Source organism: Barbatula barbatula, assembly GCF_947034865.1.
Source record: "Barbatula barbatula genome assembly, chromosome: 18".
Classification (NCBI taxonomy): Eukaryota; Metazoa; Chordata; class Actinopteri; order Cypriniformes; family Nemacheilidae; genus Barbatula; species Barbatula barbatula.
In genome coordinates, this window is record NC_136781.1 from 14,591,081 (window position 1) to 14,608,016 (window position 16,936).

A 16,936-nucleotide genomic window follows, 5' to 3' on the forward strand; every position below is an offset into this window, starting at 1 on the left:
AATCTCTGTACTTATTCAGAGATTCCTCTACGTGCACACAATTTCGTGAGCATCGGTAAAATCTGTGATGGAAAGTTACAATCTGTGCAGAGAAGCAATAGAAAATAAGTCATATAATATCATATGATTCTCGAACATCATCGCATATTAACATTGGAAAACGAAATCCATGGGAACGCTACATCCTAACCGGAGCCAAGTTCATGAGGATCTGTCCATGGTGCTGAAATGTGTCACGAGGTCCCCAAAACTGACCAAATCTCATTTCTGGGAAGTCATGATGGATTCTGACTAGTAAAATAACTAGTATTAATAATAACAATGAATACATTTTAGATACAAATCAATTTGAACCTAATCAACCAGCACATTCATCCCACCAGAAGTACCATACTACGTTTCCAGCTGTCATTTTCCTTTAAGATGATGTAAGGCTCATCTCCCTAAGAATGGTCTCCCTCCCCCGTCTAAGCCTCTCTCGGCACGTTGCATTCGTTCGCACTATGCTGCTGATGCTCTGGAGAGTCAGGATGCACAAACTTCCTAATGCACACTCATTTCCTTCTGGAGAGATCCTTTTGCTGAAATGATCTTTTAAGTGTTGGTTGGGTGCCAGGCACATGTAGACAAACAGTTCACGCTGCTGGACAAGATTTCAAGTTACCGGAGACTGAAAGGGACTCCTCGGAAGTTGAAGCTGTCCCGGGTTATTTTGGGGTTTTCGAGAAAGTGGAGGGTACATGAGCTACGCGATTTAAATGTACTTCTGGGTGAGAATTGTTTGACATTTTCTCATAACAGGGATGCGATGTTGGTTTGCGCATCATCACGCTGTGGTAATAGATGCATAATGGGACTTGTCATTTTTGTGGCGAAAACCAAGCAGGTTTCTAGATACATTGCACGCGCGACATCGCCGGCGTGTTAAAGAACGGGCGGGTTATGTCTTTTTACTTTTCGGCTACTGAATCAAAAACTTTTATAGATTGACTTTGTCATTGACACCAAAAATGGCACTGACCGAAAACTGCAGGACCTATCAATCGCCCAAGGACACTGGATGTGCCCAGAGTTGCTCTTCCGATGTGGTTGAGCTTAATGTAGGTGGACAGGTGTACTACACGCGCCATGCCACCCTGACCAGCGTGCCAAACTCACTGCTGGGGAAAATCTTCTCCAACAAAAATGACATCTCCAACGACTTGGCCCAGGACATCAAGGGACGCTACTTCATCGACAGAGACGGGTTTCTTTTTCGATACGTCTTGGACTATCTGCGAGATAAGAGCGTCGTCCTGCCTGATTACTTTCCGGAGAAAGCGCGTCTCAAACGGGAAGCCGAGTTCTTCCAGCTGCCCGAGCTCGTGAAGATCCTGACACCAGATGAAATCGCCCAAAGCGATTTTGACGATGCGTCCCAGGGAAGCGACCAGAGGCTGTACCCGGCATCCTACCTGGACGCGCGCGATAGGCGCTATGGATTCATTACGGTGGGATGCAAGAGCTCGTGCGCCTTCGGGCGGGACAACGACCCGAAAGCTCGAGCCGTGTATATTCCCAAAATATTCATCTGCGGAAGGGTCGGTCTTGCTAAAGAAGTTTTCGGCGACACGTTAAATGAAAGTAGGGATCCTAACAGGCCGCTAGATAGATACACGTCTCAGTTTTACCTTAAGTTTCGCCACCTGGAGCGAGCGTTTGATATGCTGGCGGAGAGCGGATTTCACATCGTCGCGTGCAATTCCTCACTCACCGCACCCCCTTATAATAGAAATACGGAAGACAGATGCTGGTCAAACAACACAGAGTATGTCTTCTATCGTAAGTGGACTTCATTTACACATTTGTCATTTTATCTTAGATAATTATCATTGATTTAAGATCCTCATGGCATGTTTGTCAACGTCATTAACGCGTTACGAATGAGTGCCGACAGGGGGCGCAGCTCAATTTCTACACGATACTAATCTATAATTGCTCAATTACCCCCTCACAAAAATAAGCTAGTATGTCTGAGTAAATTGCACTACTTTCCCTAGCTCTCAAATGTACATAAAGTATAACATAAGGGTTTGCCTTGTGCCATAGGGGGTTCAGAGGAATCCAGACTTTTGAGCCAATGCAGATGTTGAGATTTCCCTCAAGTATAGATCTCAGATGAGCAGAGCCGCCGCGGTATGCATATTTCAGTAATCTCTCACAGTGATGGCCGTGTCATTCCCTTTCTCTCTCTCACCCTCGCCCTCATGTTCTGGATATATTTTTCCTCCTGTTCATGTGACTCGCCATTGTCTTAAATGAGAGAGATGCTACAGCATATGGCCAATTAAAAATCACTTTGTTCTTAAACCCAAATGTGTCCCATTGGAAAACCTAAAAAGACTAGGCGGGCGGGACGAGGTATAGCTTCTGGAGTGCAGGAGATTTGGGGCTAAAGGACATATGGCTGCTTAATGATTTGTTCACTGTCTAATTACTGCAGCGTTTGGGTCCCTCCCATATCCTACACATGATGTGGAAACGTATGACACGTAAAAAGAGTGTCTTATACTGCAATGTATTTTAATAGCATTTGATTGACAGGCTCAAGCGTTTGTCATTAAACTCAGAAATCATAAAGTATTCCTAGAACGTTCACAAACAAACGTATCTTTCACCATATCAAATATTACTGGAATTTGACTTCAGTGTTTCCTGCCGTTTCTGACACAGATCGATTCATATTTAAATATAGAGGAGAATCACTACTAACAGTAGTAATCCAATAGCACTAGATGTAACATCATCCAGGAAGCTAGCCTGTTAATGTAACCACACAGCATTTATAGCTAGCGTTGTATTTTGTACGATAATGATGTGTAAAAAGACATCCTGGTTTGGCAAATTTGCATGGTCCAGTTATATGCTATAACAATACGATTACAAGAACAGAGCTGTGCAAGCAATTTATACTTATTCCATTTTGTTATGTTATAATTGATCTTTAACCAGTGATTGATGTTCTTAAAGGCACAGTTCACCAAAAATGAGAATTCTTTCCTTTACTCGCCCTCATGAAACTCCAAATCTGTAGGCTATGAGCCTTTCTTCAGCGGAACACAAAAGAAGATATTTTGAAGAATGTCGGTACCCCATTGACTTCTACTGTATGGACATAACTGAGACATTTCTCAAAATATCTTCTTTTGTGTTCCGCTGAAGAAAGGCTCATAGCCTACAGATTTGGAGTTTCATGAGGGCGAGTAAAGGAAGGAATTCTCATTTTTGTGAGGAAAGAATACTGGTTTTGAACAAAACACGGGTTCATAAATAATGGCAGAATTTTTATTTTTGGGTGATCTCTTTGAAAGCGTAAAATTATTGAGCGATTTCGATCTCGTGAATTACTCACACATTAAACATGTTCACTTGCGTAGCTAGTTTCACATGCGTAAAACCTAATTCACGTGAAATACAATACAATTCTTTATTATATCAAATACATTTCACAAACGCAATTCGCATTGTACATCGTGTTTTATGTGTAAATAAGGAATGAGACTAAAACCGCTCCATATAAAATTGGCCTAACATTTCTTTTAGCACTACTGCTTAGTTTCTCATGAAGACAGTCTGTGCTGAGGAGGTTAATAATACCTGAAGAGAGCTATTCATCCCCGTGGAAGTATACAATTTACATGCATCGTACATTTGTTTTGGGGGGGGGGGGCTAACCAGTTCTATTTAGTCCTCTACTTCACAAATAACATCATCACGATATGATATTGTCATAAAATGTACACGCCGTATCAATGTAACAATTTGTATTTCATTATGTATGCGTAGTTATTATTTTCGTTTACCTTGAACATTCTGCTTTAAAGCACGAGGTAAATTCCTGATTTCTTCAGTTTGTTAGCTTTTGAATCCCCTGGTGAACTGAACCAGTTGCTTTTTCCAGGCCTCGCTGCTTTCTCTTGTGTTGTTACCTCCCATCACCCACATGACACATTTACCAATTTAGATGGCCCAAGAGATTGGTAATATATCATTTGTGGTCAAAGGGGCCTCTCTCTCTCTCTCTCTCTCTCTCTCTCTTTTACACTTTCATGCAGCTTCTCGCTCATTCTGTCTCTCTCACTCACATCTTTTTCTTTCTCGCCAACTCCCTTCTGTGCTTATTTACTTCAACATGCCTGCTCAGCCCATTCTTATAGTTGAAAAATGTGTTTGCAGGTTGTCCCCGACATTTTTGTTATTATTTGTACCAACTGCTCAGTTCTGTCTCTGCGTCAATTAATAGTTGTGATTAATGGCCAAAAATCTCAGCTACGGTGATCTCTGGTAAGTAGAATTCAGATTCAGAAATACACAGATTTCAGCACTGCATTCGATCATTCACTGACTTTTCGCCTTATTTTTATTTATTGCAAGCAATCCACGGAGACCCTGAATCATGCCTGCGTTGCAAAGCAACGTTTTAAATTCTAGACACGTAATGATGACATTTTTACTTCTTAACACAACAAGCTATAAAACACTTGCCCTTTTCTTATGCAGGCAGATGTAAATTCCATTCAAAACGTAAATGTTATACATTTTTATGAGGAAAAGTTTTGAGGAAAAAGTTTGGGTAACAACCGCCGTCCTTATCTTTCCTTATTCTTTTGATCATTACGGCACAAAATAATTTAGCTAATCCTTTACATCATATACCCAATTGAAGGCTTTCCAATTAAAATCCTATCAAGTGTGTCTAAGGTCACTTTCAGTGCTGCCTAAGAATGCTGATAATATAAGTATGATGCGTTGAGTCAGAAAGGAGGACCATCAAAAGGAGCTGACGTTGCATGCATTAGCACCTTAAAATTCTTGTTTGTATTCAGTCTCACGCTATATGATTTAGCGTTTCGATTAACTCAACATCATGGCATGGCTTGTCACATTGTTTACAGTCCAATGCAGCTGGAAAAAGTGTAGCTGTTAGCGAGGGAGTGAAGTGTTGTTCATGTTGTGTCTAAGGCCTACTCTGAGTTTCCAAGGTTGCAACTATACTTGTCAAAATACACCCTTGTTAAGAAAAAGAGAGATCTCTCCTAGAATCCCATGTAATGTATGCAATTTCTATTATGCCTGCAAATGCTTGTGATTTACAGTCATTATCGAAATCAGTCCAGACACAGATATTTTCCAAAGCAAATCAGGGAAGGCAGTCTATGTGATTCCTCTTATCCAGGGTGTTAATGTTTCTACTCTTCAGAAAACATTAACTTAAGGGCCTTATTGCTTTGCCTGCGTAACAGAAATCCTGCTGTGATAAGCATTTATTTTCTCAGCTTTTTAATGGGATTGTTTTTACAAATAAACATACAGCAAGAGATGCTGTGAAGATCTTTTGGTTAATTACTTTCATTTGCCCCCAACAATTTGTTTATTTATCTCTTATTTATGTAAGAGATGTTGTTCTTTTCAGGTGCTTTGATATGGATTACATATGAAAATAACTTTAGGGTTTTATTTGACTCTATACTTTTACACACTACAGTTAAAGCGACAGCTGACCCAAAAATGAATATTCATTTACTCATTCATTGAAGGAAAGCTTGTAACCAAACAGACCTCATCCCCCATTTACTCCCTTAGTAGGGAAAATAAGTACTTTGCGAGTCAATGGGGCATGAGATCTGACATTCTTCCAAATATCTTCCTTTGTGTTCACCTGAACAAAGAAATGTATACAGAGTAAATGATGACTGAATAATAAGTTTTACACAGGTTTGACCGAATTAAAATGCACAAATTGATCATGATATTTGATCTGATCCGACAAATAATAAATATACAGTCTGTTTAAACGATGTTCACAGTTGCATTTTTTATGCTTTCATTAAACGCACAAGGAAGGGTCTAAAAACATGGGAAATCTTACATTTAATGATTGGTTAACCCTCCTTTGGCATCAATAACCTTCAGCAAAGGTTTCCTATAATCAATCGGGAGGAATTGTGCAGCATTACTTTTACAAAACTATTCAGCAATATTCGTGGTCTGTCTGGAATACATCTCTCTGTTGAGGTCATGCCAAAGCATCTCAGTTGTGTTGAGGTCAGAAGTGGGCCACTGCTGAAGGCGTATTTTCTTCTGTCGAGACCATTCTGCTGTGGATTGACTTCTGTGATTTGGGTCACTGTTCAGTTGCATCACCCAACTTCTGTTGAGCTTAAATTGGTAGACAGATGGCTTCACCTTCCCCTGCAAAACATCCCGATAAACTCTTGAATTCCATTTCCAGTAGATAATCTACTGTTCAGGCCTCAAAGAAGCCGTTTATGTTTTCAGTCACCATAATGTCATTATAAACCAGTACGATTTTCTTTCTGCGGCAAAAGATACTGGTAACCAAACAACATTGGACCTCGTTGACTTCCATTGTATGGACGCAAAACCACAGAGACATTTCTGCAAATATCTTATGACAGAGTCATATACAGTACAGATGTTAAATCTGACACTAAATAAATGCTGTCCGAATACTTTAAGACTCTTTTAGAAGACAACTCAGTCTGTAGACTGCTGCTTTTCTTCAGCATGCCACAAAATCTTCTCTATATCTGAACGTAGAGCCCTGGAGTGATGACAAGGGCTTTGTCATCCTATTCTGGTGGTTTTATTACACCCCATGAGCTGTTAAAGAGGGGTCATGACTACATCGGGCTCTTCTTTGCCATTGACGCACACGGCTGCCTTTAACAAAGGAAGGAGATTGTGGCTCATGTCAATATCAGACAGGGGATGAAATTGTCACGTTAAGCATAATCTTCCAGGAGAAAGCATCTGGATAACGGTGTGAGACTTGTATTGGTTTGTTCTTGGATTATGCCAATGAGTGCTTTATAATATAAAACTCGTCCAAACCCTTCTGTCATCACGCCTCATTTCATATCAGCTTGTCTGTGATTGGTCAGCTCTTTGCTTGAAGGGTCTGACACAGTTTCTTACGTCTCGTATGGTGAATTGACCCTAGGGTCAGTGGATTTTCAGGGCTTATCCAAGACCCCTGTGGTTGCATCTGGAGCGCTTTAAGTAAATGTAGAAATATCACATACACTACGCAAACTCAACATTATGTGCAATGTATTCTTTGTACTGTATTTTAAATTCCAGCTTTATTCATCTGTATAACTGTTGCCCCGCAAGGACAAAACTGGCCTATTTTTCTCATTAACAAGCAGATAAACATGACTAAACCGTAGGCAGTGCCATAGTGGAGTCATTGGTCGTCTTATGGCTTTATTTAGATCATAATCCCACACTGACACACTGCGTTTTTACGCAGACATTTTATCACAAAGCCTGTGAGCAAGAACAGTTTATACAGCAAACATGTGGAGTTGATTTGATGCTGATCTTGTTGCCTTGTTGTTTTTATACCGGGAAAGCTCGGACTGCCAGATCGTAGACCACAGCGTCATCCCACATTAACTGCTTTATCGTGCACAGATTCCTAATTTGCGAATCTGTTAGAAATTAAGAGATTCATTCATCCTTTTTACATCTCGAAGCGGACAGTGACTATATACCTGCAGAGGGAATTGTTTTTGTCCCTCAGTGAAATTGATGGTCGGCATTGTAGAGCACAAACCAGGGCGGAGACCCAGATGCGTGCGTGTAACCCTGCTTGGTGAAAATAGCTTCAATCGAGAAATGCCTGCGGGGCTGTGGTGAGTGTGATTGGTCGACTTTCCTGGCATGCTAAAATAGAAGGCTTGGCTCATTTTTCAAGAACGGGGAATATTTATTCTTTCCATTTGCTGTTTGTAGATAGACCTTAAATTTGGAGGCGGATAGTTGGGATCCTCTGCCGTATGGCTTGAAGGAACTTTTTTGTTTAGCTAGGGGTGTCACAATATACAGGAATTGACAATAACAGTCATTAAAAACCGTTATTATCAATATTGTGTTAATATCATAAGTTATTAAGCAGCTGTTTAACATCTGACCTTAAGAGTCAATGGTTACAAACTCTCTATTTCTGCCTTCCTACAGTTATCCTGTGTTTACACCAAACGTGAATTAAGCGATTTAATGTAAATTACATACAAAGTCAATGCAAAGACGCAAATAGATGTGAAATCATTACGGCGATGCAAATGACTCAATTTCGGTAGCGTGATTTACACAAATTTTAACTCGAGAAAGAAATTTGGTCATTGACACCTACTGTTTGATGGGTCCTTTGTTTTTCGCGCCACTTACACAAAAATAACGAACTTTTCCTGCGCGTAATAAAGAGCGAGGAATGGAATTTTTCACATTTGGTGTGAACACAGCATTATATAAAATGTTTCGATTCATTGACCAAAAGAAACAAAATATTAATTTGACAGACTTTTGATTTTATAAAAATCAATTGATAACCCGATAACATTATTGACACAGCAACAATTGTGTTGTGAAAATCTGATTGCATGACAGCCATACTTTTGCGTTCACACTGCCAGCTGTGTGTCGCCAGTCTCTTGCTATGAGGTTGATGGATGGCATCCCTTGTTTTGGTTTCCGTAGTAACAGTTATGAAACACTGCAGTAACTGATGAGAGACAGATGATGTGGGCTCCACTGCTTCAGTCCCATTGGTTGGTTCTTCCGAAAGTCGTTCATTATTTGCATTAATTCTCAACTTTGTCGCGTTGCTAGACACGCCCACTTCCTGCTGCCAACGGTCATTATTGCTCATCTCGCTGAAACTTGCTAAGCTACACATTATTTGCTGCCTTACATTTTTAAGTGTGATCAACTTGACTTTACAAGTCCTTTCAATTTACTATTTTATGTTTTGCCAGTGTTGAGTTGATTTAACTTGCCCCTGCACGACTGTCGTAAACTAGATACTCTTCGAAGATACGAAGTATGCAATTGGTACTCAAGATCAAGATGAGATTGTTACCTCCCCTTTGGCAGCGAAGATTTTTTTTCCAGTGTATACTATCGAAATGAATTCGATCATGTCGCTGGTTTTGTGCGAACAGGGCTTTATTAGGTCTTTGAAAAATATGAGAAGTGTTTCATTGCTCCAACTTTTGTTTGCAGACTTTTGTTTCTCACTAGTTTGTAACAATTGAACATCTCTCCAACTTATAATGCCCATATACACAGGAAGCACTCATTATTGGCACCATCTCTCTGCAGCTCACAAACAAAAATACATTATACATGCTGCCCATTTGATTCACTCACATTAGCATCCATTGCTTAATGTGAGCGTTTCAAGATTGACTGCTGACATTAAAAATGCACGCAACAATGTCATGCTATTTTTAGGATTTGAAAAGGACTTCTGTCCATCTCTACTGTAGAGGGAAAACACATTACATAAAACCTACTGTTCAGGAGAACACAGATCCGAAGCACTCCCAAGCATTTCGACACAATGCATTGTGGGTATATACGGCTTAGGTGGGTGGTTGCCCCCGTGATGAGCTCGTCTATGCTCGAACACGCTGCCAAATGCATCTCTCAAGCTGGTGTAATTCATGAGGATGCACTCACGTACGGTAACTGATTTAGCTCGGCAGACGAGCCCCGGCCATAATGGGCTTGCAATATGATCCGGGCAGCTCCATGCTGCTCTGTAGCCTGTTGGAGATCAGAAGACAACAGAGAACGGCTGGATGAAGCCAAATGCAATCAATTTCTTGTCTGACTGATGTTGCAATAAGCTTGTTGATTAATATGGTAAACAGGACACGATTAGCCTAATGTCTTGCTGACCGAGGCCATTTGATATTTTCATCTTACCGTAATAATGACAATACCGTGAGCTAAAATATACTTGTTAGTCGATATAAACTTAACAGTTATAAAGTTTTTGATATATTCACGACACACATCCATTTTCTCACGTAGGGCCGTACACACAATTCTTTCTGTGGTGTGTGTCAAGATTTGTGAAATTACTGACTAAATGCAACATTGCAATATCAAAATAAGTGAGCTTCCCAATCAAATGAAAGGAGTGGGAGTGACTAGTTACAAAGCCGAGCAGTGACCAATCAAATCAAAGAAGACGGAGCTACTGTCACATCTTCAGCTGTTCAGCAACACGCTTCAGTTTTAAAGTTGATAGTGCTATGAAACACACGACATAAGTGACAAAAAACATTCAATATTCGACAACTGTTTAGTATTTAACGAAAGAAATATTGATAGTCTGACAGTATTCACTGATGTAAATGACAAAATGCTGATTAAGATGGAAAATATGTGATTTACGTGATTCGTGTATTTTATAAATATCAGTTTATCCAGCGTTTTATTTGGGATAAGGTTAAGAATAGTTGTGTGCATATTGTAAATTAGTTTAATGAATCAAGGGCTGTGTGGCTTTAAAAGGGCGTTTTATGGGTTGTGGTTAAAATAAAATAAAGATTAAAAATATTTTTAAAATAGAATCTTTGCAAATAGTTAAATGCATTGAACATTAAATCCCACAAGATTTTAAGGTCTGTGCTCGAAATTTAAAGGGACAGATCACCTAAAATTGGAATCAAATGTTTTGACGATCACAATCCACTTGTAATGTAAGGTTTATGTGTTTTTGTTTTTATGACATTTCTACATTCCAAACACAACTACAACTAATAGAATTGGGTGTGTTAGGTTTAAAGCGTGCATGCAAATAATCAAACATTGACAATAGTCGACTGTATTGGGGGCACAGGCGGACCCCAAATAAAATTCTGCTTAGGGCCACGTAATGGCTTGGTCCGGCCCTGCTGTGATCGAATCCTGCTTTCTAATCTCTGAGCCTCTCCTTCAATAAAAAGCCTCTCCTTTGACCCTCTTTATGCTATGCAAAAAGAAAAGGAGATCAGGAGAATGGAATTAAGATGGACAGAGAGGAAAGTGGGTACGACGGGAAAAGAAGAACCTGATTGAATTTTCACACAGCGAAATGTTTTGCTGCCTCTGGTGTCAGATTCATGGTTTCCCATCAGAAAGCCACTAAACCTTTTTTGTTTTGCCAGCTCAATGCAACCACTCTGCCTCCAATAAGGTTGTTATTACATTCGGCGGAGAGTAGCCGCAGCTCAGTTTAATGATTTGCTGTATGTGTCTGTTTAAATAGGATGCATGAGGAACATGTATCATAACGTTACAACTATGTTTTCATTAACTAATAGTCATACGTAAAAACTATCCCTCAATGCAGATGTCTCATAGGTGATGATTATCTTGAATAGTATGTCGGGAAAATAGTTGAAATTCAATACACGAGAGAAAGGAACACCAATAACAGGAAGATGGAGATATCATGATCCCTGTGGAGAAAAAGCCTGACTTATTTTATCGAACCTCTGTCAAGCTATGGGTACTGATGTTTATGTTCTTAAAGCCACATTGGAAATTCATAATGGCTGAAATGAGATATTTAAATGATTATATATTGTAAAATGTGCTCGTTCTCTCTCACACTGGCTTTGATATGAATGTCTGGGTCATATTCTAACACAATAGAAAATCCAGAATATGTTTTCAAACAGAACCGGGACCTGTGTTTTCTATCGTGACATAGCAATTAAGTACATGTTTCCTACAAATTCTCATTACTTTAAAGCAAGAACAATGTCCCTTACTGCATTACATCCAAATTCCCTTTTCATCCAATTTGAGTCAATATTGTAAATGATGATTCTCATTTGTTTCTCATTAATAAAGCGCTGAAAATCATCTTGACTGTACAGAACAAGTAGTATAGTAACACATGTTCTTTAACATTATAATTACATTCACTCACCTAAAGGATTATTAGGAACACCATACTAATACTGTGTTTGACCCCCTGTCGCCTTCAGAACTGCCTTAATTCTACGTGGCATTGATTCAACAAGGTGCTGAAAGCATTCTTTAGAAATGTTGGCCCATATTGATAGGATAGCATCTTGCAGTTGATGAAGATTTGTGGGATGCAAATCCAGGGCACGAAGCTCCCGTTCCACCACATCTCAAAGATGCTCTATTGGGTTGAGATCTGGTGACTGTGGGGGCCATTTTAGTACAGTGACCAATTTGAAATGATTCGAGCTTTGTGACATGGTGCATTATCCTGCTGGAAGTAGCCATCAGAGGATGGGTACATGGTGGTCATAAAGGGATAGACATGATCAGAAACAATGCTCAGGTAGGCTGTGGCATTTAAACGATGCCCAATTGGCACTAAGGGGCCTAAAGTGTGCCAAGAAAACATCCCCCACACCATCACACCACCACCAGCCTGGACAGTGGTAACAAGGCATGATGGATCCATGTTCTCATTCTGTTTACGCCAAATTCTGACTCTACCATCTGAATGTCTCAACAGAAATCGAGACTCATCAGACCAGGCAACATTTTTCCAGTCTTCAACTGTCCAATTTGGTGAGCTCGTGCAAATTGTAGCCTCTTTTTCCTATTTGTAGTGGAGATGAGTGGTACCCGGTGGGGTCTTCTGCTGTTGTAGCCCATCCGCCTCAAGGTTGTGCGTGTTGTGGCTTCACATATGCTTTGCTGCATACCTCGGTTGTAACGAGTGGATATTTCAGTCAAAGTTGCTCATCTATCAGCTTGAATCAGTCGGCCCATTCTCCTCTGACCTCTAGCATTAACAAGGCATTTTCGCCCACAGGACTGCCACATACTGGATGTTTTTCCCTTTTCACACCATTCTTTGTAAACCCTAGAAATGGTTGTGCGTGAAAATCCCAGTAACTGAGCAGATTGTGAAATACTCAGACCGGCCCGTCTGGCACCAACAACCATGCCACGCTCAAAATTGCTTAAATCACCGTTCTTTCCCATTCTGAAATTCAGTTTGGAGTTCAGGAGATTGTCTTGACCAGGACCACACCCCTAAATGCATTGAAGCAACTGCCATGTGATTGGTTGATTAGATAAGGTGTTCCTAATAATTCTTTAGGTAAGTGTATATGTTTGCATTACCGTATAAAGAATTAATTTTATTAACTTATAATGGTGCTTAAATATGCATAATTTTGTGCATTTTGTAATACAATGGCTTTTATGTACTTTTGAAAATGTTTTGGTGAAATATGACTTGGAAATGTTCTTAAAAGATTTTAAGGGATTCGTCTGGATGCTGCTTTGAAGTAGTGATAGTGATATTTATGAAGTTCGGTGTCCCAAGAAAGGGAGGTCAGCTCTTTCTACGAACTCAAGGAGAAACATGGGATCTCGGACAGGTAATGCATGTGAGCCGATACTGCTTGTGCTAGCAAGAGGTTGGTTTGTGGTCTGTGATGGTGAAAAGGATGTCAACCCTTTTCAAAGTGCTTGAAGATACAGTATTTACTCACATTTTGTTATCCATTGATAATACAATGATGCTTGGAAATTTATGTGTAGTCATACTTATAGTTTTGATGTGTACACGTGTCCATCAGATAACAAAGGGGCTTGATGTGCACTGATATCTATTTGAGACAAGGACTCGGACCTTTGTGGTTTTAGCAAAGCTCTTTGTTCAACACACAAAACAGATCAATACATATGGTTCAAACAGCAATTTAAATGTGGATTCTTTATGTCTTTGATAAGGTCAAATTGATAAGGTCACAATGTTCAATGTCAAGCTGCCGGCTCGCAGTCGAACATATTAATGTGATTTACTGTGCAATGTTCATGATAAATCTTTTACCAAGTTTGTGAGTTTCATTTGCATTTGAATAAATGGTGCATGTTAAATGGGTACTTTCAGAGGAAATCCTGACTTGATTGCAGTTTGTGATATCTCTTCTGAAATTCTAGTGGAGACATATGTGGCAGTTCTGAGATGCAGCCAGCAACTAAGACTGTCACAACATCAGATTTTCACTACATAATTATTAAAGCAAAAATAATTCACATCGTTTGAAATGACAAGAGTGTGAGTAAATGTTTGGGCGAACAGGTGCAAACCTACTATTTTGCATTATCATACTGATCCCAAATTGTTTACAATATTATTATATGTGAAGAATTAACGTAATATCAATAATCATTTTTAATAATATGATTATTGTCAATACAGGTATATTTCGACACACATCTTGGGGCAACCTTTTTAAACGTTTCCACGATGGAGACACACTTTCATCTGTTCTTCTTTCTTATTAGTTAGAAGGTGGCACAAGTATTGACTGGGTAAAATTAGAAACACCCATATCATTGGAAAAGCACACATATTATTGAGCTACAGTAATATAAGAGGAAATGGAGGATGTATTTGTTAAACTCAACTCGTTCACCTTTGTTATCAGGTTGCATCCATCTTCTCAGCTTCTCACGATGATACTGATTCCACTGCTATCTGAAAGCCCACGAAATCGCAAATTACTTCCACGCTGACTTACAGTTTGTCTTTAATGAACTTCTGCTTTCAGTCTATGATGCTCAGCAGTTTTGGTATGGATATATGTGATGTGTGGTTTTGTGTTTAAAGGTGGTCCGTCCGTGTGGTCTTCCTCTCACTGCGACTGCTGCTGCAAGAGTCACAAGAGTGAACATGAGGGCGAGAGCGGCACGTCCCTCAACGAGCTCTCAACTTCCTGTTCCGAAACCCAATCAGAAGCCAGCTCCCCCCAGGAGACGGTTATCGTCCGTCCAGTCACCCGCCAACCCAACATCCAGACTTTGGACCGTCCGGTGAAAAAGGGTCCAACCCCGATCCCCAGGAGAACTGACCTGCTTCGCGTCCGAAACACCGGACCACGTGACGTCATGGCGGGGAAGAGGAAACCGGCCAAAGAGAAGCTCACTCCGGAGCAGGAGCTTGATAAATGCATCCAGGAATTCAGACGGATTAAAATTCCTGTGCGCTTTCCGGAGAGGAAGTACATGTGGCAATCGGAGCTCCTGAAGAAATATCAGCTCTAAAATGATTTCCTGCAGACTCACTGAGCCTATTAGGATGAGGCAACAAAGCCTCGGCGCATAAGATGACTTTATAATTCTTCTAGTTCTCGGGCTTAATTGGGTTGTGGGTGTAATCATCCAACAGGAAGCACAAATCATTCAGTGAACCTTAAGTGACTCCTGAAGGGACCCGTTCTGTTTTGCCACAAAGCACAATGGCATCAAGCTCTAAACCAATTTCACAGTGTCTAGACAAAGCAAACCTCTCAATTAGATTGTGTATATATACTGTATGCAAAATATTCACAATAGCGTATTACCCTGAGTTGGCACAAGCACAGTACTTTTGTATAATATCCAAACTGTGCATGCAACACTCTGCACATACAAGATTCCTGTGTAAACATGTTTTGCATCATCATTGGTCTGTATCGGACAGTATTAACACAAAAATACCCTTTACAGAACTAAAGACGGTAAACAGACGAAAATGCATGTTCTTGAACTCATATTGATGGTGTGATCTACATTATTCACCAAACATTATTCACAAATCTGAAACACATCAGAGAGAATCGAATCGGAAATATTCGCTTTTTTGTTTATCCTTTGTGCTGAGACTGTTGTTATGCGTATTGTGGGCATATGAGATTTTTTTGTTGAATGTGCAATTCGTCATTAAATGAGTGGAGTTGAAAATACCATTTGTTCATCCGAGTGGTTATAATCCAGACACATCACAAAGCGCACTTTCGTATTAGAACAGGCTGGTTGTTTTTTGCTTGTGGCAAATGAGTATAAATATATAGGTATGCAAATCAGATAGAAGATGTGAGAAAATAAATTGTCTCCTCATGAACAATGTGTCATGTGACCATAACCTTCTCTTTTACAGATTATAAGATTTGCTGAATCTAATTCTCAACCGTCAAACAAATCTCTTTCCCACACCGCTTTCAATTTTTGGTCGATTTTAGATGCAAGATGGTTTTAATCTTCTTTCTATTACATTAGTTTTGTTTGTCGGTGAATGAAATTGTCGATGAATATCAGCAGTACTCCTAAAAGGAGTATTTTTAGCTTTAAAATTCTGCAGCGTTGCTTGGTTTCATAAGTGGCTTTGGGAATGCAGGAGACGCTGAGATGTAGTTAGCTTGATAGACATGCATATATTGATAGTACAGAAAAATCACAACTCTGTGTGGAGATATTTTACTTATAAAAGTGATGCTCTGTTAGACATTGACTTCTGACAAGGAAATTTGTTGAAATATTATTTCATTTAATGTTCTCCAGGTCATTTACTAATGTGAATGGGACATTTCTCCTTCGGCATAATTTCATGTCCATCCACCCTTGTTTCAAGCCCGGCATGCTTATTAATGCTAACTAACTTTCAGAGCCTTTAATAGATTTTGTCGTTAAGATTTTTCACGCAGCATCAATGTCACTGTTTTCATCATCCTCTTTTTGATGCAGCTTCTGTTATGTCTGCTTGTACTTTATTCCCTCAAACCAAATGGCCCCTCTATCCATTCCCTGTGTCTATAATATACTCTCAAACAGATCGATATACAGAGCATGGGAAGGATCCAGAATTTGGTCTGTGTACTGACACACTACTCTCTTTGAGAATCAATAGCAGGAGCTCTTAAGGAAAGTTCAGAAGGAATAACGTACGCTATCGTCAGGTAAGAATAAGACCAGTAGCTCTCACACTAAATCTGAATCAACCCTCATTTGAATTTATCATACAAAAGTGGTGAAATGCTCAAAAACATTTACTCTGTAATCAGATTTAGTCTTTTTGAACTATTGCAATAAAGCAATATACTATTATATATATATCACACTGCTACCAACATTTGAGGCACGCTTAAAAAACACGACTCTTATTTACTTGATATTAAAAAAAAGAAAAACATTTTACGGAATAGGTTTATAATTATAAGCAATACTTTTCAAATTTATTTCAATGAACTACCTGTAGTTACACTGCTGGGACAAAGTATCAGTATTGATAATAATTGCAATATCAGTAGTTGTAAATGTTGATATTGTGTGAATA

The 16,936-nt window shown here is 39.5% G+C and overlaps 1 protein-coding gene across 1 annotated transcript; it reads left to right on the top strand.

The window, feature by feature from the left end:
* Positions 1-1,010: 1,010 nt before the first annotated feature.
* On the top strand, positions 1,011-15,563 carry kctd16a (potassium channel tetramerization domain containing 16a; the record flags this gene model as incomplete). The annotated part of the gene is made up of 2 exons (XM_079480609.1): positions 1,011-1,821; positions 14,456-15,563. 2 exons carry the CDS (start codon positions 1,011-1,013, stop codon positions 14,887-14,889), a joined length of 1,245 nt encoding a protein of 414 aa, XP_079336735.1. The 3' UTR covers positions 14,890-15,563.
* Positions 15,564-16,936: the final 1,373 nt, after the last annotated feature.